The sequence below is a fragment of the Pleurodeles waltl genome, chromosome 1_1 (genome assembly GCF_031143425.1).
Source record: "Pleurodeles waltl isolate 20211129_DDA chromosome 1_1, aPleWal1.hap1.20221129, whole genome shotgun sequence".
Lineage (NCBI taxonomy): Eukaryota > Metazoa > Chordata > Amphibia > Caudata > Salamandridae > Pleurodeles > Pleurodeles waltl.
The window spans coordinates 811,530,897-811,558,043 of record NC_090436.1 but is presented as its reverse complement, the minus strand read 5'-3'; the positions used below and the strand labels follow the sequence as shown (position 1 = coordinate 811,558,043).

The following is a 27,147-nucleotide window of genomic DNA, read 5'->3' as shown; positions in this document are numbered from 1 at the left end:
GGAAAACAATAGATTTCATGTTGTTGGCTATCAATCTGGAAACTCAGTATAATATATCTAATAATGATTGGAAATCCAACATATTCCACTTGAGATCAAAAGTATCCAGTGATATTTAACTAGTCACTGTCAATTCTTAGATGTTTCCGTTTTGCTTAATATTTTGAACAGAGACTTCCAATGTGAGTCTGAACACAGAGGGTTAATATGTACATCCTTCCCTCATACCCCAAGATAGAAGGGTGCACAAGGCACATTTAGTTTAGTAGTATTTGGCAAAAAGTTAAGATAAAGGAATTTTAACTTACTTGTTCCAAACCCACATTTATCTTGAATTGTGGCAGGCAACCTCAGTCTACCTCAATAAGTAAACTCTCCACATCTAATGCTTGCAGTGAAATTTGACCTTTAGTTTGGTTACTCATTTGATATTGATGACTATATACAGATCAGAGTTTTGTGATCACTCATTACAAAGGAAGAGCTGAGTAAGGCTTTCCATGACTTCAAAAAAAAAAGGAAAACCCACAGAAGTGATGGCTTCATGGCATAAGTTTATGAAACCTCCACTTAAACACCCCCTGACAAAGTATTTCAAGTCTTCTCCGAAACAAGGGAGGTAGGTCAGTTGCCCCTGTCGATAAAGGAAATCCTGGTCATACTGCTTCCCAAACCAGATAGACTTAGTCTTATGTAAGCACAAATATTTAGCAAAATGTCATACTCATTTTAAGATGTTCTGAAAAATATTGTGTTTTGTTATTAATTATGCTACCAGGTGCCCTTCACCATAACTATTTTGTGTACGTCAGCCGTCTTGCTGGCTATTTATAATTGCAAGTTTGTGAGTAGCTGTTGTGTTTATAAATGCCCTGTATGTTGTCTACCACTACCTTTGGGGTTTAGCTGTGGACAGTGAAGAATCCTTGTTTAAAGCTTTCCCTTTTTTCTAGTTTCTTCCCTGGTTTTTACTTTCCAAGGCTTTTTGTTGAACTGAACAAATTCTTAGAGGTGGGAATTCTGCATTTTGCAGTAAACACAGAATCCGTACAAGTTTCCTCTGCCAAATACCTATGGGTGAAAACCTGATAAAATTGATCAGGGGAGAAAATGTGGGGAAACTAATTACACATGGAATTCAGTGGACTAAAATGCCAATTCCACATGTAATCTTCCTTTCTGATGGATACAACTACTTGTGGATTTCTCACCATATAAATTCTCCCAATGCGCCAGCATTCAATGGAAATGTTCTCCTAACTCTCCACGTCAACAAGGATGTCATAATAACACGGCTCCGCACGCTACTCCATCTGAAGTCATTGGAGCGATAAGAAGTCCTTGCCAGCGTGCGGACGTCAGTTACCTTTTTTCCGCATCTTAGCCGCTAACTGTTTTCTGCCTCTCCTTTGTTTTTTCAGCTGTTTCGAGGGAATTTCGTACAGCGCTACTACGTCTCCACTGAGGAAAATCCGGCTTCAAAACTTGTAGCGAGTGCAGAGGTCACATGTCTGTGACGGATCCGCACGAGAGCTGCCTTTGGTGTTTCAGCTCAGATCACAACATCGCGGGCTGCTCGTCCTGTCAGCGCATGAATCTTAAAGCTCTGATAGAAAGGGAGGCAAAGCTCTTTCTATCAAAAGCCAAGAAAGAGAAAAGAGGACATTGTAGATTCAGGACTCGGGACACTTAGTCGCACAGATCGAGGTCCCACAAGATATGCTGTTGTCATGGATCACAGTGCCATTCGTCCAGAGATGACAGCCCTCAGTCGGTACCTTTGACTTCAAGAGCACAACGTCGCATGACCTGGGAAGTCAGTCCCACTCTATCGCCCCAGCCGAAGTCACCTGAGGCGCCTCTGGTGCCATCTTTGGTGGAGATTTCAGTGTCACCTTCAAGTCCTGTGGCTCAATTTTCTCCTGCTTTCACACGAAGTCAGGAGTTCAGAGTCCGGGCATCAGAGCTTACCCAACCTCCTCAAGGGGAAGATGAGTATCCTGCCTTTCCGGCTCCAGGAGCAGATCCGTCTCTATTCCTTAATGCTATGTTTAGCATGTTTAATAAAGCAATGGTTCCCTCTGGTGAGCCTGCTGGCCCCAAGGGTCTGTTAGCTTTTACACTGGGGATGCTGGTGCCATACAGGCAGGCTCCGTTTATGCCTTTCCTACCTACAACCCCTTTTGAATAGACTGGCTCGGCGCCAAAGATGACACCGCCTCTATCTCAGATGATGGCGCTGGTGATGCCAGTACCATCGTCGGATAAGCCTCGAGTGACGTCTGCTCAGTCTACTCCACCCTGGAGCGTGGATCTTCCTCCTTCTCCTCTGGCTTCACCTACACGATTATGGGCGTCATGAACATGGGTGAACTCTTTATCGAAACCACGCCTTGTAGTCCAGACTAAAATCTAGAAGGGAAGCTCGAGACTGCTGGAAGAGCAGCTGTTTCTGGAAGAACAGTAACAGCTGGAAGAAGGGGAAATACCTGTGCCTTCAGAAGAATGCCAGGGGCTTGATGTTGCTAGAGTATTGGATACATCCCCTGACTGGGAGCTATTAACCCTCGGAGTTGTACTTTCATCGGAATTGACGACCTACCATGGGTAATTAGGAAGGGAGCAGAACATTTAGATTTGCCTCTACCTGCTTCAGAATTAAAGACTAATATTCTGGCAGAGGTGCTGCATTTGACAGCCTCTTCTTCAGAACCCCTTCTTCCATTCAATGAGGCTTTGACGGAACCCATATGGGAGAAACTGGTCACTACTCCTGCAGTGTCAAAATCTATAACCAGGAGATACAGGGTTGCTCCAGGTGACCAGCAATTTTTACTTTAACTCTGGGAAGCTTGGGAGTACAAGCTTCTTGTTCCTTGAAATCGGCTCCAGAGTCGTTCCCCACAACTCCTGCGGATAGAGAATCAAAGCGCGTGGGGCAGTCAGCAAAAAAGACCTTCTCCTCATGGAGCATGACTTTAAAATCGTTGAATGCAACCTGTGTACTGGGTAGATAGACCTATGCGTTAATGGATATCGTGAACGAGGTGGCCCCTAAATTGCCGCAGGATGTTCAGAGCCATTTTGCTTAACTGTTACAGGACAGTCGAGCGCAAGCCAAACAAGTGATCCAGTCAGACCTGGACCCTGTGGATTCTATTGCTAGAGCCATGGGGACATCGATTGCTGCTAGGAAATATGCTTGGCTGAGGTTCTGGCTTTTCCTCTGACGTGCAAGCTACATTGGTGGACCTTCCACTTGATGGTGCCAGGCTGTTTAGTGCAAAGGCAGACTCTGCCTTGGAAAGATTCAAGTATAGCAGAGCCACTGCAAAATCTTTGGGCCTTCAGTAACAATCTACGACCTACAGACCATTCCTTAGGTTCAGAGGGTTTGGGCATAGTTCGTCCTTTCGTGGGAGGCAGCAGCTCCGGGTTCAGCAGCCTGCCAACCCCCTCTACAGGTCCTACAGAGGTCGTGGAAGAATTAGATTGTGAGGTGCCGCCCAGCAGCCTTCGTCCTCCTCTTTATCCTCTGCGGGAAATCAGTCAGGAAAGCAGCTCTAGTTCTTTCCCCTTTCACCAGCATGTGCTGCCCATAGGGAGAAGGTTGTTACATTTTCTCCAGGAGTGGGAGTTAATAACATCAGACTCATGGGTGTTGAGCATGTGAGAAATAGTTATGCCCTTTCCTTTTAGGAGTTCCTTCCCCACCCTCGTTCCTTTTCCAACATTCTTTGTGCCCAGAAGAGCATCTTTTGTAGCTTTAACAGGAGATGTAAAATCTACTGTTAAAGGGCGCAGTAGAGTTGGTTCCAGAGCAGAGTATGGGTCAGGGTGTTATTCAAGGTATTTTCTGATTCCCGAGAAGGATGATTATTTGAGGCCCATTCTGGACTTGGGGATTTTGAATTGGTTCCTCAAACAGGAGGTGCAAAATCTACTGTTAAAAGGCGCAGTAGAGTTGGTTCCGGAGCAGGAAAAGGGTCAGGGATGTTTTTCAAGGTACTTCCTGATTCCCAAGAAGGATGGTCGTTTCAGGCCTATTCTGGACATAAGGATTTTGAATTGCTTCCTCAAACAGGAGAAATTCAAAATGCTGAACCTAGCACAGGTGTTTCCTGTGCTGGACAAAGAAGACTGGATGGTGTCTATCGACTTGCAGGATGCGTATTTTCACATCCCTATTCTGAAGTCGCACAGGAAGTATCTCCCGTTCATAGTAGGGTCGCAGCACTACCTGTTTGCGGTCCTTCTATTTGGTCTTACTTCCGCACCTCGAGTCTTCATGAAGGTAATGGCAGTGGTTGCAGGGCATCTCAGAAGGAAGAGAATATCAGTACTTCCTTACTGAACGATTTGCTGATCAAAGCCAAGTCCCCAGAGTTGGTGCTGCATTATTTGCAGGTGACAATCCAGTTGCTGTTCAACCTGGGCTTTTCCTTGAACATGCCTAAATCTCACCTGGAGCCCTCTCAACGACTCCTATTCATAGGGCCAATGCTGGACACAACATTGAGTCAGGCCTCCCCTCCCCAGAGGATTCAGGGCATTCAGGCTATGATTACAATGTTTCAAAAGGGAGTTCCAGTCCTAAAGGTCCTACGCCTGCTTGGTCTATTCGCTTCCTGCATTCTATTGGTCACCCAAGCATGTTGGCTCATGAGGGCTCTCCAGTGGTACCTCCTCAAGCAGTGTTTTTAACACAAAGGGAATCTCGAGGAGTCAACGATCTCCAGAGATGCTGCAATGGATCTGTGATGGTGGAGTGTGGATGGCAACCTGTCTCAAGGAAGGCTGTTTTGTCTTCCACCTCCGATGACCACAGTCATAACGGATGCTTTCATTCTAGGGTGGGGAGCTCATCTGGGGGACCTGGAGATCAAAAGCCTTTGGTCTCCAGTAGAACAGATGTTTGACATCAATCTGTTGGAGTTGCGATCGATACGTCTGCTTCTCAAGGCCTTCCTCCCATCCATTTGCGGTCAGTCGGTACAAGTCTTGACAGACAACACTACAGCGATGTGGTACATCAACAAACAGGAAGGAGTAGGATCGTACCTTCTGCAGAGAGGCTCTGCGGCTCTGGTCCTGCACTCAGAACCTTCAAATGTGCGTGGTAGTAAACCATTTGGCTGGAGTTCTAAACGTACATGCGGACAGTCTCAGCGGGCTCTTTTCGGCTGATATTGGGTGACGTCTCCATTCAGAGGTAGTTCTTTACATCTTCCAGCTGTGGAGAACGCCTCAGATAGACCTGTTTTCAACTCACGAGAAGGCGCATTGCCCATCTTTCTGCAGCTCCCAATATCCGGTAGGGGGCATTGAGGGACGCGTTTCAGCTGAGCTTGAGTAACCGGCTGCCTTACTGGTTTCCTCCCATACCTTTTTAATTCCTCGAGTTCTGAGGAAGATTCGTCAAGATCGGGCCCAAGTCATTTTTATAGCCCCGGCTTGGCCAAGAAGGGTGTGGTACATTGACCTTCTTCAACTCTCGCTGTACCTTCCGCTCCACCTCCCTCACAGGGGAGACCGCCTCTCGCAGGGGCAGGTTCTACACTCCCACCTCCACAGCCTGCACCTACATGCCTGGAGATTGAACGGGGCAATCTGAGTTCCTTTTCTCTCCCTCCAGAAGTGGTGGTTGTTATTTTATCGGCCAAGTGACACTCCACCAAGACTGTCTATGCTGGCAGATGGGCAAAATGTGTTAATTGGTGTGGAGAGAGACATATTGACCTTTTAAGGGCTCATCTGTCGAATGTCTTACAGTTAGCCCTTTCCTTAGCACAACATGGTAGCGTAGTTGTGACAGTGAAAGGGTATTTATCTGCTCTGTCGGCTTTTATTTGTTTACATGATCAACCCTCTTTATTTAAGTCCCCTATAGTTCTTAGGTTCCTTAAAGGTTTAACTAATGCATTTCTCCCCACTCCAGCTATAATAGCTTGAATTTAGTTTGATGGGTTCACCGTTTGAACCAATGCAGAGTTGCCTATTGAGGCTCTTAGCTTTTAAAATAGCTTTTCTAATAACCATCACTTCGGCTAGGCGTGTTAGTGAGCTTCAGGCTCTTAGTGTAAACCCCCTTATATTACCTTCCATACTAATAAGGTGCTGATAACCAGGGTGACTTTCCTGCCGAAGGTAGTCACTCCCTTCCATGTAGGACAATCTATAAACCTTCCATCCTTTTACCCAACTCCCCATCTATCGAAGGAGGAGGAAAGGCTGCATTACCTGGATCCGAAGAGTGCCTTTAGTTTCTACATAGGAAGGACAAAGGACTTCTGATCCGATGATCAGCTCTTCATTGGCCACGTCAGTAAAATGAAGGGCAAAGTCTTCCACAAGAGTACTCTATCAAGGTGGGTCACTCTTTGCATAAAGATTTGTTACTCGCTGGCAAAGATGGATCACTCTGAATACATTTGGGCTAATTCCACTAGAGCTAAGTCTGCCACTTCTGTTTTAGCCAGAGGTGTGCCTGTTGCTGATATTTGTAAAACAGCAACTTGGGCTTCCCTCCACACTTTTGCAAAACGTTATTGTTTAGACTTGGAAGTGAGGCGGGATGGTCATTTTGCCTGTTCTGTTTTGCAGGACCTCTTGGTTTGACCAGTCAGGCACCTACCTCTGAGTGCCGGACTGCTCTGGGATTCTAGTCATAAGGTGAGGAATCCACAGGTAGTTGTATCGATCAGAAGAACAAGTTACTTACCTTCGGTAATGGTTTTTCGGGTGGAGCTACCTGTGGATTCCTCGCAGTCCACCCGCCTCCCCGTTGCCTGTCTGGTCATAGTATTGATTGTTTTGATGATTGTACATAGAAAATATTTTTACAAGGAATGTTTATAAACTTTGAGGAGCAGAGGACCAACTATCCAGTTCCCTTATGGCAGCATCAAAAGGAATTTGCAAGCAGTGAAATCTAGAGATTGCGATGCACATAGCTGTTTGGATCACCAAAATGTAGTTTTTCTACATTAATTTCTGAATTTTGGTCTGTTTTTTTAAAAGAAAATAATGGCATTGCGTTAGTACGCCCATTAAACAGAAATGTCAGTATATATGATTTCCATTGAGAGTGGAAGTACATTATATAAGAGTTTCCACTAGAGGAGTAGCATTTCTTTTCATAGGAGGCGGGAGCAGCCAACATCCCAGAATGGACAAAACTGCCCATCATAAGTAAGAATCCCTGCAATGCAATCACTATAGCATATTTTTAGTAATCTGCCCATTCACTAGAGTGATTTGTTTTTTGTTTAGAGGCTTCACATTTTATTTCGTATGTCCTAGGCCATCCCCTACTTTCATAAACAATTTTTTCTCAGAGCATTAACCAGTCCGTATTAGCATACCACCTTTTCCGCTGGGACTTGGACACACCTTGGTGACTGACAATTAGTCCCAGGTAAATAGCCTCTTCTTGCATGGTATTGCTGGTCATCATAATATATCCCTAATTACATATGTTCAGCATCTGGAGGCCTGTGTGTTTACTTGAGGCATTTATCAGTCTCTTCCCAAAAACCTCATATGCCTGAGTGCCATATACTGTGAAAAAAGTCATCTGTGGGGGTCCCTGCCTCTGAGACAGAAGTTTGTTTTCATGATCTTTTTCTCCTTCGGTTATAATGTACTCAAGGTAACACTTTTAGCACCACCTGTCTAAAATCGGCAAACAATTGGCACCTAGTAGGCTACTGTAAGGCTTCTTCCCATTGCAACTCTTCATGTCTGTCTCTTCTTACATAGAGCAAGAGCTCAGTCTACCCAAATCCTCCGGGATCTTGTTCACCACTGTTTTGTAAGCCAAAAAGATTACTCTTTTAGACGATGATACTGACAGAACTCTGCTCCCTAAGTGCATAACCTGGAACTTTGGTATCTTCCTGGATGTGTACCCCAAATTCATGGTGAAACTGCAGGAATAAAAATATTTCCTTGGACTCAAAACAATAATGTGCTGTAGCTGTTCAAAAGACTTCACAACGTCTGGCCCCATATCCCCCCCTAATGTTAAGATCCTTATAACATCCCAAGTTAAAATCCCTGCAGTCTTTGCAGCTCCATCAAATCATCGCTTACCTATGGGGTTTGGTAAGATGCACGTCTGTTTTCTTATCCCAATTTTTTGTGACTTTTCTCCACATCTCAGCCACAGGTGCAGCTTTGGGCAGCGTGCTAGTTCATGTGACCTTGCTGGGTAGCCACGGTCACCCAGACCAAGTTTGACTGGTGCGAGCACTACTAATGGGATGAGAAATCTCTGTCGATAATTATCACAAAGTGGGATGCCCAGTGTAAAAAATGTAACCTTTCTGCACGTCACTCTGGATTTTTCACTTTTTGCTGGGCCTTATATTTTTTGATGGAAGTAAGACTTTGTTCACTTTGCTCCTGATAACCAGTGATAAAGTGCCTGTGCTCTCCTTTTTAACATGACAATATTCACACACCCCTAATCTGCCTAGTTACCTTACCTATAAGTCTCTAGTATAAGTTACAAAGTGTACCCAGGGCCTGTAAGTTAAATGTCACTAGTAGACTGCAGCACCTGTTGTGACACCCACTACAGTGATGGTGCAAACATGACTGTAGGCCTACCATTTGTAGCCAGGCTGTTGTAGTTGATACATACCAATTTGACATCTCAAAATAACCTCTATTGATAGGCCAAGGCCTTCCTTTTAAATATTTATAAGCTATCCCAACGTAGGTATTACTGCTGATAAGACAAAGCGCATGGTGTTTATAAGTAGGGCATGTAGGAATCTTAATGTGTCCGGACAGTGGAAAAAAAAAGCTATTTTCACTGTAGCAAGGTCTGATGTTCCATAGTGAAATACTGGGTTATATTACTATATTTGATAATGCTAATTTCAGTTAGGAAACAGCTAGTAAAATATATTTTAAAAAAATCTAATTCAATGGTCAAGTTGGATTTTTCATACATGTTAGGGAAAAGGTCATTTAAGAAAGTTACCTTTTCCCTGCTAAAAGCCTCTGGAGGCACATTTACATTTGCTCCCCCACTCCTGCCAGCCAGTAATCAGCATTTGAATAGGCGTGAATGAGTGTGAAATGCCTCTCCGGAGCAAACAATAGGCTGACATAAATTTGCCCAGATGACCCCACTGAACCTGACAGAATGTACAGGGTGTGACTGTGAGCATCCTTTTTGATATTACAGTGTCAAATTCTGCTTGCGAAGTCTGCTGGGCTTTTACATATAATAGTTGGGGCACACTTCAAGTGGCGAAAACAGGATGCCAGAACAATTCTTGTGAATCTACTGTCTGGTTGCTGGATAACTCGGCTTTGTTCTACTAGGCCTAAGTCTCTAGCTTTTTTTGGGGCTACGGTGACTGCCCCAAACTGGATTTTAGTATTATACAGTATGTGGGAGGACACTAAGGGTTCCATAGTAGTACTACTACTACTGCTGCTACTACTACTACTACTTCTTCTTCCTCTTCCTCTTTCTTTTTCTCCTCTTTCTTTTTCTCCTTCTCTTTCTCTTTCTATTTTTTCTTTTTCTCCTTCTTTTTCTTCTTCTTTCTTTTTGTTCTTCTTCGTCTTCTCTTTCTTTTTCTTCTGCTTCTTCTTCTTCCCGACGACTCCCATCATCTTGGAAATGCCCAAAGTGTGTAGGGTTGGCCCTGGGAAATTTTACACCATTGATTAGGGCATGCTCTGGAGCCAGTCACCCTCTAACTTGTTCCAGGTATAAATATGGCATCTCCAGACACTCCTTTGAGAACTCTACTGGGACTGAGGAAGATCAGAAGGGGACTGAACCTTATGTCTGCAGTCTGGGAAGGGCAATGAAGGACTGGGCCTTCTCTCACGTGTAGTCAGGACAAAGAAGTGGACTCCAAGCATCATTTTTCTGACCTCCTGTTCAGGCTACAGGTACACAACAATTTACAAAAGGCCTTTTCTTGCAGCTGCCGACCTGACCAGTGGAAAAGGGACCTGGACTGGACCATGTTATTTGACCTCTACCTGACATCCTGTGAGACTCAGAGTGCCTCCCCTAAGATCCTGGGTGGGCTTAAGAAGTGTACTCTTGTGATGGATTGGGACTTATATGGCTAAAGTCAGAAAGTAAAATCTTGGCCAAGATGAACGTGGTTGGTATTTTCAACCTAAGCTCCATCACAGTCAACATCAAATTGTGCCTAGTTCCTGGGCTGCCACAACTGTTGCATATCATTGACACAATTAAAACTTTAGAAATCCATATCACCGGTTCCCTTTAGTAGATTTGTTTTCTTTTTGGGCCATTTTGTTTTAGATTTTATTTACATTTTCTAACTTGGTTTTGGTTTTTTATTATTTTTCTTTTCAACTGTATTGCTGTTCTGATAACCCTTTACTCCAAATACACATTGTGCTAAATTAAACCTGTTTACTCTGTGTCATAGCTATCAGGGGTTTTAGCTCAGGTTAATGTAGCAACATTGAGGATTTACCTTGACAAAGATTGTGAATATTCCTTGGGGTGAGTAGTCACCCACTCGAAACAGTGATCTAATTTAGTGCTTCCCAAACGCTTTAGACCCACAACTCTCTTTTTAGCATGACAGACTTTTGCGATCCACCTAGCTTTAAAGGACATGAAGTGGACATGTTTTTTTAGTGTAACTAAAGCATTGGGTTGGGTGTGCACTAGAGATGCACATTTTACATTGAAATGACCACTACATTTGCACAGACATACAGTGTTAATGATAAAACTATATAGCACACAAATGATTATTTGTAGAAATCTGGTTTCATTGAATATTTATCATCTGTGGTTCATCAGGTGAGTGTCTCGATTTTGTTTTGATTCCATTGAAATCTTTGTCAAGATTACAAAAAATATGCTTAATTTTTGCTTTCCGAACTACTGAATTTGTGCAATTCATTTGAAGGTTTCTACATTTTATTGTTACAAAAAATGATACCCTACACCCTTTCCTTTCATACAATCTGCATCCCCTAAGATTGTCAGATAATGCCCTTTACTTTTCTTTTGCTCACTGCAAAGTGAACACGCATGTCTCTTTATTACTTGGATTTTCTTGACCCTCAGTTTGGGAAAGACTGATCTAAGTTGTTACACCCAGAATTATGTCTACAGATCAGGAAGTTCAGTTAACATTCATCGCTCTGAAATGACCTCTTCTGATGGATACAACTACCTGTGGATTCCTCACCTCATGAATACTCCCATGGCGCCAGCATTTGACGGAAATCTTCTTACTAGTCTCTGCACGTCGACGAGGACGTCACTCTAGCCCACGCGACGCCGTCTGACGTCATACAGGCAATAAGAAGTCCTCGCCGACGTGCCGATGACAGTTCCCTTTTTTCCGTGCATTCGAAACGGTTATCTTCGAGGGAGTTACTGTTACCTTCGTGGTTACAGTGTATTGTCTGCTGCGTAGTCTTCTCTGCGGTAACAATGTCTCAGAGGAAGTCGGGTTTCAAGCCCTGTCGAGAGTGTGGGGGCAAGATGTCAGTTACAGATCCTCACTCCGACTGTCTATGGTGTTTGAGCTCCGACCACGACGTCTCGACTTGCGATTCATGTCAACACATGAATCCGAAGGCCCTCAAAGAGCGCGAGGCCAAGTTATTCATGGCAAAGTCAAAAAAGAAGGAGAAACATCATAAGAAGTCTTCTTCGCCAAGGTCTCACCGGCGTCATCGAGACTCCCGGCGCCGTAGAGACTCACGACGTCACTCCAGCAAGGAGTCTCATTCGAGGTCACCTTCGGCTCGGCGTCGGAGGACTTGGGAGGTCAGCCCCACGGTCACGCCGCATCCATCGACGCCGTTGCCCTCTCCGGCGTCACCGACTTCACCTGGTCAGGCGTCAGTGATTGAGGTGGTGCAGCCTCTTGTGTTTTCTCCGGCGTCGCAGACGTCGAGGCCGGCGTCGGGGTCGCCTTCGATCCAGGCACCCCAGTATCCGGCTTTTCCCACTCCTGGAGCCGATAGTACCGCGTTTCTTAATGCGATGTATACCATCTTTCAGCAGATGGCTCCAGGAGCTGCTCCGGCTGGTCCTTCGGGGCCCTTGGCCTTTTCGTTGGGTGATCCTGCGCCTCTTCGGCCGGCACCCTTTATGCCCTTTCTCCCTTTTGGGAATGTGGGCTCGGCGCCGGTGCCGGCGTCGGTGGCCGCTCCGGTGGCTTCGGATGTTTCGGCCCCGGAGGTTGCCCCTCCGTCGAAGTCAGGATTTTGCCCTGTGACTCCGGTTGGTCCATCGGCTCCAAGACCTCGTCCTCCGGCTCCTGCCTCGGCGCCGAAGCTGCCTGTGGCGCCGGACGCGGCGTCAGATGCTTCTGGAGATCGGCGCCGTTCTTCGACGTCGGCGGAGGCCATGTCGACTCCGCGTATCGAGGAGAGACTTCATTCGAGGAGGCGTGCTCTCCGTCTTTTAGAAGAGCAAGAGTACCAGCGAGTCCTAGAGGAGGGAGAGATTGAGGACTCTGGAGACGGACTGCATGGTCTGGATACAGCCAGTGGGCTGGACACTTCCCCTGAGTGGGACCTTTCATCTCCAGGGGAATATACGGAGGAGGCTGCTTCCTTTCATGCTGTGGTGAGGAAGGCAGCGAGCTTTTTGGACCTGCCTTTGCCGGTGGCAGAGGCAAAGCAGAATTTGCTGACAGAGGTATTGCATCCGGCCTCTGCTGCAGCTGAGCCTCTCTTGCCATTTAATGAGGCTTTGCTGGATCCGGTGTTGGAGGTGTGGAAGAAGCCGGTGTCTTCCTCGGCCGTTCATAGGGCTGTGGCCAGGAGGTATCGAGCTGCACCATCTGACCCTGGCTTTCTCTCTAGACACCCTACGCCGGAGAGCTTGGTGGTGCAAGCCTCCTGTTCCTCAAAGTCAGCGCCTGGTTCCTTCCCGACGGTGCCTGGAGACAGAGACTCCAAGAAACTGGATGCGCAGTCCAAGAAAATATTTTCGTCATGCAGTTTGGCGTTGAAGGCCACCAACGCCACGTGCATTCTGGGGAGGTACATCCATGCGCTGATGGATGATATTTCGTCTTCATTCACGGAGCTTCCCCAGGGTCTTTTGGATGTGGTCTCGGACGCCCAGGCTGCCGCGACCCAGATTATCCAGTCTGGGCTGGACACGACCGACTCGGTGGCCAGGGCGATGGGCACGGCTGTGGTGGCAAGAAGACAGGCCTGGCTCCGAAACTCAGGGTTCTCTGCGGATGTGCAGTCGACCCTGCTGGACCTCCCGTTTGATGGGGACAGACTGTTTGGAGCCAAGGCAGATTCGGCCTTGGAACGATTTAAGGAGAGCAGAGCCACAGCCAAATCGTTAGGACTGCAAGCTCCTTCTTCCTCTGCCTCTTCTAGAATTTTCAGGAGGTTTCGGGGATTTGGGCGTGGCTCTTATTCCTCTTCCTTTCGGGGGAGGTTCCAGCAACCCGCCTCTTCCCTCCCCTATAGGTCATTTAGAGGGAGGGGGAGGGGTGGGGTCCGTACCAGAGGAGCCTCTCAACAGCACTCTGCCTCTTCCTCGTCCTCTGGAGGGGTGCAGCAGGGGAAGCAGCCTTAGGCTTCCACCGTTTCCCACTCACTCCTCTCCTGTAGGGGGAAGATTACAGCGTTTTCTCCACAAGTGGAGGTCTATCACAACGGACACTTGGGTTCTCGGCATTGTGGGAAAAGGCTACGCCCTTCCCTTTCGGGAGTTCCCGCCCCTCATCCCGCCCCGCCCATCTTATTGTTCAGAAGAACACCTCCTGTTGCTAGAACAGGAGGTTCAAGTCCTCCTTTCAAAGGGCGCGGTAGAGTTGGTCCCAGAGCAGGAAAAGGGTCGAGGTTGTTACTCAAGATACTTCCTGATTCCCAAAAAGGATGGTCAGTTGAGACCAATCCTGGATCTGAGGATCTTGAATTGGTTCCTCAAACAGGAAAAGTTCAAGATGCTGACCCTAGCACAGGTGCTTTTGGCGTTGAACAAGGAAGATTGGATGGTGTCTGTCGACTTGCAGGAGGCTTACTTTCATATCCCGATACTCAAGTCGCACAGGAAGTATCTCCGGTTTGTGGTAGGGTCGCAGCACTATCAGTTTGCGGTCCTCCCGTTTGGTCTTACTTCAGCACCTCGAGTCTTCACAAAGGTGATGTCAGTGGTTGCGGCGGAGCTCAGAAGGAAGGGGATAGCAGTATTCCCTTACTTGGACGACTGGTTGATCAAAGCCAAGTCCCCGGAGCTTGTGTCGCATCATCTGCAGTCAACAACCCAGTTGTTGTTCGACCTGGGCTTTTCGGTGAACGTGCCCAAATCTCACCTGGAGCCCTCTCAGCGCCTCCTGTTCATAGGGGCAGTACTGGATACAACATTGAGTCGAGCCTTTCCTCCGCCTCAGCGGATTCAAGATATTCAGGAATTGGTTCCAATGTTTCGAAATGGAGCGGTAGTTCCAGTCCTCAAGGTCCTTCGTCTGCTCGGTTTGTTCGCCTCCTGCATTCTGTTGGTCACGCATGCTCGCTGGCACATGAGGGCTCTTCAGTGGTGCCTCCGAAGGCAGTGGTCTCAACACAAGGGAGATTTAGAAGGTACTGTCAAGATCTCCAGAGATGCTGCTGTGGAATTGAAGTGGTGGATTGCGGGCAACAATCTTTCACAGGGGAAGCCGTTCGCGCAGTCGCCACCAGTGGCCACGGTAATAACGGATGCCTCCACCCTAGGATGGGGAGCTCATCTGGGGGATCTGGAGATCAAAGGGCTTTGGTCTCCAGAGGAACAGGTGTTTCATATCAATCTGTTATTCTGCAGCCTCCAGTATCCGATGCAGGGAGCGTTGGGGGACGCGTTTCAGATAACCTGGTGCGACCAGTTGCTTTACGCGTTTCCCCCCATACCCTTGATTCCTCGAGTGTTGAGGAAAATTCGCCAAGACCGGGCCCAAGTCATCTTAATAGCTCCGGATTGGCCAAGGAGGGTATGGTACTCCGACCTTCTCCAACTCTCACTGTGCCCTCCGCTCCGTCTCCCTCTCAGGGCAGACCTCCTCTCGCAGTCGCAGGGGCAGGTTTTACACCCCAACCTCCAGAGTCTGCACCTACATGCTTGGAGATTGAACGGGGCAACCTGAGTTCCTTCTCTCTCCCGCCTGATGTAGTGGATGTTATCTTAGCGGCCAGGCGACACTCCACTAAATCTATCTACGCTAATAGGTGGTCTAAATTTGTTATGTGGTGTGGAGAGAGACAGATTGATCCCTTACATGCTCGTCTGTCACATGTTTTGTCTTTTGCACTGTCTCTAGCGCAGAAAGGTTGTGCAGTAGCTACCATTAAGGGTTATTTGTCGGCCTTGTCAGCCTTCATTTGTCTTCCAGACCAACCATCGTTATTTAAATCCCCTATTGTTCTCAGATTCTTGAAAGGTCTTCTGAATCAATATCCTCCAAAACCATTCGTTATGCCTCAATGGGATTTGTCCTTGGTCCTGACTTTCCTTATGGGGTCCCCTTTTGAGCCTATGCATTCTTGCCCCTTAAGGTATTTGGTTATTAAAACAGTATTCCTGGTAGCTATAACATCTGCAAGGAGAGTGAGTGAGTTGCAGGCCTTATCGGTTAAACCCCCTTATATAACGTTTTATGGGGATAAGGTGGTGTTGAGGACCAAGGCTGCTTTCCTTCCGAAGGTTGTTTCACCCTTCCATTTGGCTCAGACAATCACTTTGTCCACGTTTTATCCTCCGCCTCATCCTTCAAAGGAGGAAGAAAGACTACATCGCCTGGACCCAAAAAGGGCGTTGAGCTTCTATATCGACAGAATGAAGGATATCAGGCTGGAGGATCAGCTGTTTGTCGGATACGTGGGCAAGAGGAGAGGAAAGGCAGTCCACAAGAGAACACTCTCCAGGTGGGTTGTTCTTTGCATTAAAATCTGTTACTCTTTGGCAAAGAAGGATCCGCCTGAGGGCATTAGAGCTCACTCCACCAGAGCTAAGTCGGCCTCTTCGGCCTTGGCCAGGGGTGTTCCTGTGGTTGACATCTGCAAGGCCGCAACTTGGTCGTCCCTTCACACTTTTGTGAAACATTACTGTTTGGACTCTGAGGTCAGAAGGGACGGTCATTTTGCACGGTCAGTGCTGCAGGATTTCTTGGTTTGACCATTTAGGCACCCACCGCCGGGCGTGGTACTGCTTTGGGACTCTATTCATGAGGTGAGGAATCCACAGGTAGTTGTATCCATCAGAAGAACGAGTTACTTACCTTCGGTAACGACTTTTCTGGTGGATACATTAGCTACCTGTGGATTCCTCACGGTCCCACCCGCCTCCCCGTTGCCTTTTTGGTCTCTCCAAGCAATCCTTGAGGGTGCTCCTTTTGGTCTTCAAAGTTGCAATACATTTTGCATGTATGATATTTGTATATATGTGTATATGTATATATAAATCTATATATATATTGGGTATATACATGATTCGTATGTATAAATATATTTATTTGTTTAAAAAAAAAAAAAAAAAAAAAAAAAGGTTATATTGAATCTACAGCTATTTTATTGCAATGTTGTGTGATTTACAATATTAAGAGATGTTGCTTTGCTCTTTCATTGCATTGGGTTATTATTATTATTCTCATGCACGTAAAAAATGTTGGTACTGTCATCGGCACGTCGGCGAGGACTTCTTATTGCCTGTATGACGTCAGACGGCGTCGCGTGGGCTAGAGTGACGTCCTCGTCGACGTGCAGAGACTAGTAAGAAGATTTCCGTCAAATGCTGGCGCCATGGGAGTATTCATGAGGTGAGGAATCCACAGGTAGCTAATGTATCCACCAGAAAAGTCGTTACCGAAGGTAAGTAACTCGTTCATCTGGCCCTTGGTACTGTTCAAGGTAGTCAAAGGTCTAGGCATAAACCTTGATGATGACCTTGAAATTACATTTTGGGTCTTCTAGATAGTATCATTCTGCACTTTTCAGTTACAGTGCCTTAATTGTGTTGTTAAACTTCCCCCGTTAGACAGCAGAAAATCAGTAGTCTCAGCACTGATTTGCTCTAGACTGTATGATTGCAATTTGTTCTGTTTATAGAGCCTTTCTGCTCTAGTGCCTTCAAATTATTTAAAATAAATCGGGTTTCCTAGTCCTTGGTGCCCCCACCATAGTAATATGCATAATCTTCTGCACATTTTACAACCGCTCGTTATCCATCTTCATATCACATTAAATCTCAGGTGCCTATTACATGCATTTGTATACAGAAATCTTTAATCTTTTCTTTGCTGGAAAGTCTTGACATATTATCCTGCATGCATGCCTTGTTCTCCCATTAAGATACATCTTACTGTTCTTTGCTTTAAGCTTTAAACTAGGTGGCAGAGCTTTCTAATTTTACTTCTCCTTGAGCTTTGCCTGATAGAATTGATCTTCAGTCGTCTTTGTCTTGACCCTGAATATTTGTGTGTTGCGGTGGATCTTAACCTTCCTCATAATAAAATAATTTTGTTATAAACTCTTTCTAAATAGTTATCTGTAAATAGCCATGAATCCTCGGGGTTAAACTGTGCTTTAGAAGAACCATATAGAATAGACGTTCAAATTAATCTCTTGCATGTTCTTGAAAGAATGTGGAAATTAGATCCTCTCTTTGCATTTGAGCACTGCTCATATTGCCTTGTACTCCATGCCTTGATATTTCTCGGAGAGAGACATTGAACATTCCATCTGTTACATTTCTGGTTGTAAGACCTTTTGAGGCAAAAAGCAACGTTAAATAATGTGGTGGATATGGGATGCGTGGTGGAACACTGGCTGTACTCAGTTTCCCCTTATATTTTCATTGGTATTTCAGTTGTTTTCAGTACTTTATATTAGTGTGTATTGCTAGCTCCCACTTAATGACAGGTATTTGAAAGCCAGTATGTCTTACGTGGCTGTCAGCCTTTTCCCTGTGTCAGTGCTTGATTTGTTTTGCAATTTTTTTAAAAATAATAAACACATTTTATTAATTTTCCCAGAGAAAACATCAAAACACACAATAGACATATCCACATGTCTGATGGAAGCATAAAGTCGAATGACACACCCTTATCATATATTCAGCCCACAATGTTCCCACCACCTTCTCCAAATCTTGTTGTGTTTCCTTGGACGTCATTGTGCCTCATAAATCTGTTGTTCCTGAGGGGCACATCAGTCCACACCCCGCTTCCATTCTCCAGGCGAGGGGTGCTCCATAAATTTCGACTTGCGTGCTGTTTTGTCATTGTTTTTGAAAAACTGGGCAAGTTAAAGGGCCCTTGTAAATCTAAAGAAACAGAACATCATTGTTTAGAGGAAAAATATTTTTGGTCTCAAAAAGCACACATTACCATAGTAATCCTTGGCACTCAAGAGGACAGCCTTGTATGTGGAGGTACTCCTCCTGAAATGGCGAGGTGGGGAAATTCACAGTGAAGTAAGCCAGTTGCTGAAGTAGGCTGACCGATTGTCTCTTATCCTTTATGCAGCAGTGGGCAGAAGGAAAATCTGAATGACACAATAACACCAATGGATAAAGAAGGCTGGTTGAAAGCCCCTGTAGGTATATTACACACATACTTTTAGTAAAATCAAAAGGTCGTGGATTACACCAAGGAGGGAGAAAATAAGTATTTTAAATCCATGCTGTATGTATCAGATTATTTTTTATGTTAATTTTAACATGCTGGTTACTTTTTGAACTGTACACAAATGTCTAAATTAGCTGATGCCTAGTTTTGTAGAATGGTTCTTTTGGCCGTTAGTGTCCTGAATTTGGATCACAGGATGCATAATGTTGCTAAATACAGATATGTGCCGTGGGTTTGGGGATAAAACACAAACGTGACAATACTTTGTTTCATTAGCATTTGCAAATAAAGCTATATTGTTTGCCTTTACTCATCTTCATGGTTATTGGTGTCAATGAAAGAACGAGGGGTTGGTAAAACCAAGCAGCCCTTGTCAGTTTTATATTTTCAATGAATAGGGACTTCTTCATATAGAAAACTATTTTGTTTGTAAAGAAAAACGGGTTAATATGGATTGCGGACAACCCATATGTGTAAAGTGTAGAGATGACAAACCTAAGAAAAGGAATTTATGAATGTTGTAGGCCCCCCATCCCAGACAGTACCTGGGGAGTTCCCCCTTGCGAATCTGCATCTAAGGACACATCTGTGACAGATTTACAAATGCAGATTTTTGTTACAGCTTTCAGTCTTGCACTTATGATCTATTTGTTGTTTGAATTATTTGTAGGAAGCTGATTTTTTCTACATGAAACGTCTCTCTCTTCCTTTTTTGCACTGGGTGAACTAGGGCATATTTTGCAATTTGTGGCCACGTGAATTTACCAAATAAACCTTTGAATTTTTTTTTGCCAATCCACATTTCAATTAAGCATTACAATAAAAGTTTGAAGGGTTTTTTTTTTTTGGGCACCAAGACCTTTAAAAATAGATAATAAATGAGTGAATGGACCTGTATTTCAGTGTTCTTTGTGCTGAACTTCCTGGGTTAACTTTCTGATATGGATTGGTGAGTACGTGGCTACTATGCAGATGCCTTTTAAGTTATTTTTGTGATGGAGTAAGTTTGTTGAGCTACCAATGTTTAAGGAGTGTGGTCCATATACAAGTACTCGGACGGTGAGGTGTCTGCTTCTTTTTAGGACTAACTCTTTTTATTTGTATTTTATCCAACACATACACTTGCCTACAACCAGCTGGCGAGGAATCCAACAAGTTTCTATCAAACATATCCTAACTAACCCTCTGCTCCCCTAGCACTCCAGTGATCGACATCAGAGAACCAGCTTCATGATTACGTCACAGTCCTGGTCCTCTAAGTAGCAGGGCTGATCACTTTAAGAATAGAATACCTTTGAATGTAGCCCAAGGTCAACAAGTAGTGTAAAGCTGAGTGTTCACTGTTGGAATCAAGTGCATTACACGTAAATAGAGTGGACATATGAGTTGTCTGACTTCCTTTGATAAATAGTCCAAGTCGGACCTGTCCATGTCCAAGCCTTTGATTTGTTTTCTTCTGAAGTATACCAGATTCAATGTCCCAGTCAACTTCAAATAGACCTATAGCTTTCTTCACAAGGTCAAACAGGTTGGAATACTGTCAGACATAACATCAATATTTGATCCACAATCCCTCCCATGCATTAGCTTTAGACTTGTCAAGAAGTCTAGTTTCAAGGAAACCAAATGGACAGTTCTATCGAGTTTCAAGGCAGCATCCTAATTGGATATGCAGGACCTACTGCAGCACACATCTTCAAACTTGTTTTCCAAAAGCAACCTAAAATGCATTTTTTCATGGAACCTTTCCCTGAACACAAGGTCAAACAGAATGGAATACTGTCAATAATAACATCACTATTTGCTTCACAGCCTCTCACATGCATTAGCTTTAGAACTGTTAAACAAGGCTGGTTTCAGGGAAGCCAAATGGCCAGTTCTATTGAGGTACAAGACAGCATCTTAATTGGATATGCAGGACCTACTGCAGCACACATCCTCAAACTTGCTTATCAAAAGCAACCTAAAAATGCATTTGTTCCCTGACTTTCCCTAACTCAAAGGTACTAGCTTATACTAATGCTCCACATCAGGAGTTCTCAGTTTTTTAATGTTGCACATTCTGTTCTGACCATCCTTCCCCTCAGTGGAACTGATTTATTCTTGACCATCTCTGAAAAAGATATTCCTGTAGAGAAACATACTGGTCTCATTGCTGTCAAGTAGCTGAAGGGTGACATTGTGGGCCCAGTATAAAATTCCACATAATCAATACAAAGAACAAGTTGTGGTCTCAAATTTGCGTTAGAAAATATAGAGCTAATGTACAAACAATATCCGATGATTTGGAGGTACTTAAGTGACTTATTGTTGGGTTGTACACCTCGCGCCCTCTGCCGCGTTCCTCGTGCGGTGGAACAGGCGAATGAGAAACAATGGAATGGGGAATGTTGTGAGGGGTTTGAGTGCTGCACAGCAGTTGGGGGTTGGAGTGTCTGATGAGGGAGGACGGGAGTTGAGACTGTCGAGCATGTACCATCTTAAAAAAAGATTATGAACCTACTTGGCGTACGATGACTAGATGACTCTTCACTTACCTTCTAGAAGTCTGTCAGAAAGCAGTCCACTGCTAAGATCAGTTTGAGGCAAATCAGAGAAGGAGTCTATTAGTCAACTGAAATGTACCTGATGGTTTTTTTTAATCCAAATTCGCTCTGTTAATGTGATACTTGTATTTTCATGTACAACAATTGTTGAAACAAAATAACCATGTTTAATAAAGTGCTCTAACACTATCTTATTTCTCTGTTATTGATGCTCTTTTTGAAAGAAGAAGATTGCATGAAGCAGGTTCAGTAGTGATTATTGTCATTGGCAAGAAGAGTGTGGTCAGGTACATTTTGCAGAGCCTTTCTCTGTGAAGGAAAGATGAAGGCACTAATGTTCATTATATTTGTTGATTTCTGTCTTATAAGAGTGAAATGATCTTTACTGAAATGTGCATTCCTTATGCTTTGCAGTCAATTGATGGAATGCATGAGAAAGCAATGGCAGAAGAAATGCACTGTGCCTCCATGAAGAGTACCAGCATGAGACCGCCTCACCCTGGGATGGGCCCACCTCAAAGTCCAATGGACCAGCACAGCCAAGGTAGGGGAGGTTTTGGCATTTTATGTGCATGCCATTCAGTGTACCATCTTAAAGGGTTATGCAACTTGCTATCTCTGACTTTTATTACACACAGATATTGTAAGAAACTGGGTGATTAGTTGAGGAATGTAAGTGCCCACTTCAAATAATAACCACAGTTGTTGCCAAGGTGAACGGCTAAAGCCACTAAGGAAGCCTGAGCTGAGCCCAGCCCCCTAGTAGTTATTGCAAAGAGCAGACAGGCTTAACTTAGAGGTAATGTGTAAAGTATTTATGTAGTACTAAAACAATAATAAAAGTGAAGTGCCAATTGATAAAATTCCCCAAAAAGTTAACAAATTAAAGTAAAATTTGATAATCAAAATGACAAAAATCCAGTAAGGGGTGCTGGAGACATGATTTTTTTTTTTTTTAAGTACAAGCTAGCCGGTGTGAATGATCCCTGGGAATGCCCTAACCAATGGGGGTAAAGGCTCCGGAAGGCTCCTGAAGCTAACCCTGCCCATTTTGGGCATTTTCAAGGCAGTCCAAGCCTTCAGCCACACTAAACATGGGCTCTGAGTGCTGGGTGTGTTTGTGGGGAGTGTATTATGGTGATCATAATGTCCTCCCACGTCTAATACTAAAATCCAGTTTTAGTCGCCCCTCTACCTCCATCAAATTCAAAGACAGATGTCCGGTAAAATCAAAACTGAGATTTCAAAAACTAGACAGTGGATACACAGTGTTTTGGAATTTTGTTCCTCCTTAGAAGTCCACCCTAAAAGCTACATAGTAGAACCCCAGCAGAGCTGTCAACATTTAAGCAAATTTTAAATAGTCCTTCCCTGAAATATTTTTATAGCTCTTACCAATCTGAAATTAAAATGATAAGGTGTGAAAATGTAATCCAGTGTTACCTATCGAAGCATCTAGCATTGCTAAACTGCACATAGCTTTTGGGGCATTTTCAAAGTCAGTCCATGTGGATTATTAAACTGCTACATGTCATACATTGATATACCATACACTACCCAATTGACAATAGGGCCTAACCTAGGGGTGACTTACTAATATTTAAAAGGAAGGTCCCTCAAAACGGTTTATTTTTACTGTTCTAATTGGAAACGGCACAGCCAGGCTACAGTTGTAGGTCTTGAGACATGCTTTACTCTCATTGTAGTGGCTGGCACAATGAGTGCTGCAGCCCATTGGTGACATTTAACTTGTAGGCCCAAGGTATACAAGACTCATATGGATAAGTTAAATATGCCGGTCAACAGCATACCAATTTTACAGTGTTTTAATGGGGAGCACAAGCACGTTACCTTTTGATAGCAGAGTTCTATAAACAGCAAAAATACTGTGCAGCAAAAAAAATCTGGGTGACCCTGCAGAGAGAGGAGATTTGCAACGAGTATATTTTATAAAACGTTTTTTCAGTATTTTACTTAGAAATGTTCAGTTGTTGGATGGTAAGAAATTAGAGGTATTTCAGAATTTGGTACCGTTGGCTGCTACTGATAATACTATGTGTAACCGTACATCTCCCATGTTACAGAAACAATATTGTCTGCTAATTTACGAAAGAATTGACTCTGATCTCCACCACTAATATAAAGCAATACGCGATAAAGCCTTAAATAGCTGAAAATCATGGATGTCTATATTCTAACTACGGGACTTAATGGTTTAGGTCTACAGCTAAATCCATCAAGTGCCTAAAAGCAAGCAATAGATTAATTGCAAAACAGGTGGACAATCAGAAAATCGTTCAGAAAATGTGGACTATCAAAATCTATTTCCAGTTAGGAAATACTTTACCTATATATTGCCAGTTGCTCACCGGGGTAGAGGAAAGCAGCATTTGATGCCTAAGACTGCTTTACAGCTATGTATTTAATTGATTGGTTTGCTAAACTGAGCTCTGCCGTTTTTATGATTACAAAAATGATTCAAGTACAGTCACTGTAGAATAATGTAAGATGCTCAAGTTCTTTGCTCTCACATTGGCTGTTGTCATAATTTATGGAATGTGTAGAGAAGAAAATAATTTCTTCTTTTGGACTTGTGAATGTTGCAAGAACATACCTATGTTAATAATTTTGCTGAAGAAAAAGGGAATAAAATATTCAATTTAAGTTGGATTTAATGTAGGGCCTGATGTTCGAATCAAAGAAGCTGTCACCAAGTGATGTGACTGTGGGACACGCCGAGTTCAGTCGTGATTACAGCAGAGTTTTAACCTAGGCCAAAGTTTTACAATCTGGAGTTTGTAGTGCAGAGGAATAATTCTCTGAATGCGAAGTAATTTTGGACATATTAGATGCCCCTATCTGGAGAAGGATGCCGGGCTTTCAGAAATCGCTTACCTTTTGAAGCAATTAAAATCAAATTATCACTCAGTTCTTGTTTGTATATTTCAACTGACAGCACATTGTTTCCTGGGCAGATCTTCTGCTACCTCTAATTGCTTAATAGCTGAAGGGGAGCTGAAGCTACAATAAATTCAAGATGTTACTTTTATCCGAGTTGTGATGGGCCTGCTCTTCCCTGTTTAGATGCATTACATACCTCACTCTTCTGCACTGTAGGCAAACTACTGCGATGTATGCTCAATTTTATTCTTAGTAGATTAAATACTTTTAAGCCATGGATTTGTGCTGTACCTTTAAATGCACTTACATACTGTGGTCACTTTATATGCTACGTTTTTGGGGTTAAGAGATCTTAGTCAGACAGTAGCAAGATGCAAAGATGTGCAGACTCTGTGTGCATGCTGTGTGAATATTTTACAACTTGTCTTTTTCGTTTGCTAATATTGAACATGATATGCTTTTGTTTTTGTTTGGTTTAATACACCATTTAGGAACAAAAAATAAAAAGGCTTTCAGCTTTCTGTCAATAAGTGCGAGACTCAACTCCGTAGTAGTGTTCTTTGGGTCAATACCATCTCATTTTACTTCACGTGAAAACTGTATCTGTATTGCAGATTGTCTTCAAATGCAAAAATCACATACTTGTGTCTGAAAGGCTGACCTCTTAAATGACATGTGGGAAATCACAAACTGTCTGAGCTGAAAACCCTCTTCCGGTAATGGTCTACAGAAGAATCATGTTCAACAATGTTTTCCTGGACATCTTAAAATATGTTTACTTTTATCCTACTGTTGATCTTAAACACAAGTTGATGTGGGATTGTTGAAAACACAGTTTACTGTGGTCCTAGCCCTTCTCCAGTGTTCTGATTTTTTATGTTGGGACAAAAGTTCTTTCTAGGCAATCGACTGATGCTGTACTTAGATGTTATGCAGTTTCCTGCCTTTTTTCCCCAGATCACTGGCCTTGAATTTTAAGACCACTGGGTGACAATCCACGGTGATTCTGTTGCTTCTCCAGCAGAGTACTGTACTTTGTGGCTCTCTGTGTGTTTGCATTAAGTGTGCTCCTGCTGCTGGAGGATGGAAACCGCTATTGCTCCGGTGCTGTTAGGAGTCTGGCAGACTGACGGTTGTCTTAGCAGTTTTGGACCAAGTCCTAGCCCAACAACTATCTGTGGCCTCCCAGTTTGTATAAGGTGAAAGTCGCCTGAAGCTAAGAGAGACCCCACATAAGGAGTTGCTGTATCTCTCCTAGTATAATAATCCCTTCAACTGGTTGGTGGCTGTTCCCTCATTCTCACTCACAAAGATGTGCCTTGAAGTGGTTTGATGGGCGCTATGGAATTTTAAGTCGGCACACCATTCAATGGAACCTGCATTGCAGCCAGTGTGTCCTCAGAAATATAATATTCTAATGCCAAATCATTGTATTAGTTTTGGAAATTGTTGACTGAGCTTTGTAGTTGGGATTATATTAATGTGGCTGAGAATACTGCTAAAAGACTGGACCCACGCCATTATTGTACCCTGCCCTGGAAGAAGCCTTTCTAGACTACATCTCAAGTGAAGCAACCCCGACCAGGACGACAAAGATCAAGGCAAGTTGTCTGAATACTTGTGTGGGGGCCGCCTCAAAGAAGTAAAATACCCAATAGCCAAGAGGACCTTGCAGTCCATCTAGTGTTTATTACGCTTGGCATTTAAACAACCAGATGGTTGATGACATGCTTGAGACCTTGAATGACTAAACTTATGGTGAGCCTGCTGCCCTTTCACTCACCATTACTTTGTGGGAGCCATTATTAACCGATTCATTTCTGCCCTTCGAGAAACAGAACAGCTTTTCCCTTTTCCTTTAGTCCTCCGCATAGTTTTCCATGTACTGATCCAAATCCCAGAACTGTTTGAGCCATCCCTGTACAACCATCATTTGTGAAGATAACTTATTTTAAAGGTGAAATTGAAGCTGAACCCTAATATCACAGTTCTCATAATTGCCACTGCAAATTAGTGGGTTTTCTGACCCAAGAAAAGGTCAACCATAATCAACTGTTTTTATCAGGATGCATTCAAATTGAAAAGATTTTGTATCCGGCACATACAGTACTCATTGGTCCCCCATTTTAACCTATCCACAAGGTTTCCTTACAGCATATCTTGTTGAAGGTTGCTTTCCTTGTAATGATCATGTCAGCACACAAGGTTACGGAGATCCAAACCATAAGCTCCATGAACCCTGCACTTTTTATTACTTCTAAATAAGGGAATCCAGAAACCACATTAGTTCTTTTTTCCAAGGTGATATTGTACCTCGATATTAGTCATCAACAGAGGCAGAACGTATTTTGCATGCAGTGAATGCTGGAAGCATGCTCAAATTTGAAACATCAAATGTTTGTGAAGTATAGGCCTATGTGTACTGATTACATAGCAATTCACTTCTTTACAGATTGTGCCTTTTACTCTACTTTGCTCAACCTTGCAAGTAGACCCAAGCTACCGCTATTAGAAGTCAAGCTGCAACTACTGCTTTATTAGGAAACATTTCTAGACTGTCAATCTAGTGGACAGCTACTTGGAGGTTATTCCACATGTTGACAAATTGTGGCTACTAGAAGCTTCAGATAGACTGTGAATTATATTTTTGTTCTTGAAAAAAAACATTTTTATAAAGAAAAGTGTGTAATTTTTATATTTTATAAAAAGGGTAGTGGAATTCTGTCCGTGGACTGGACTATTCTGTATTGATAAATTCATTTGAGATTCCCCTGAAGATTAGCTGGGGTTACAGGTAATTAACTTTTACTTTATACATCCCTTCATGTATTGGTCACAAGGAGTGTTGGCATGAAGAATCAGGGTACCTGCATAAGCTGGCAACCTTTTCAGTCTTATTCCATCAACAACGGTGTTGAACCCCTTGCAGACTTTCACCATATTAATATTAGCAGACAGGAAATCCTCCTGCTTAATCAAGACTGTCCTTCATACCATAGCGATTCAGCTGCATCTCCCCAGTTTTCAAGACCTATTCTAGTTTTTGATAGAGGCCAGAATTACGTTTATAATCTGTTTACTTACATAAAGGTCCT

At 43.7% G+C, this 27,147-nt stretch overlaps 1 protein-coding gene across 5 annotated transcripts in view; it reads left to right on the top strand.

Annotated features, from left to right (window-relative positions):
* Positions 1–27,147, top strand: part of SMARCA2 (SWI/SNF related BAF chromatin remodeling complex subunit ATPase 2) — a 1,363,970-nt gene that overhangs the window by 107,904 nt on the left and 1,228,919 nt on the right. For all 5 annotated transcript variants that reach the window (XM_069228509.1, XM_069228519.1, XM_069228497.1 and 2 more), the window contains exon 3: positions 21,566–21,695. In XM_069228509.1, coding sequence (XP_069084610.1) covers positions 21,566–21,695 — 130 coding nt within the window. The remainder of the gene's footprint in view (positions 1–21,565; positions 21,696–27,147) is intronic.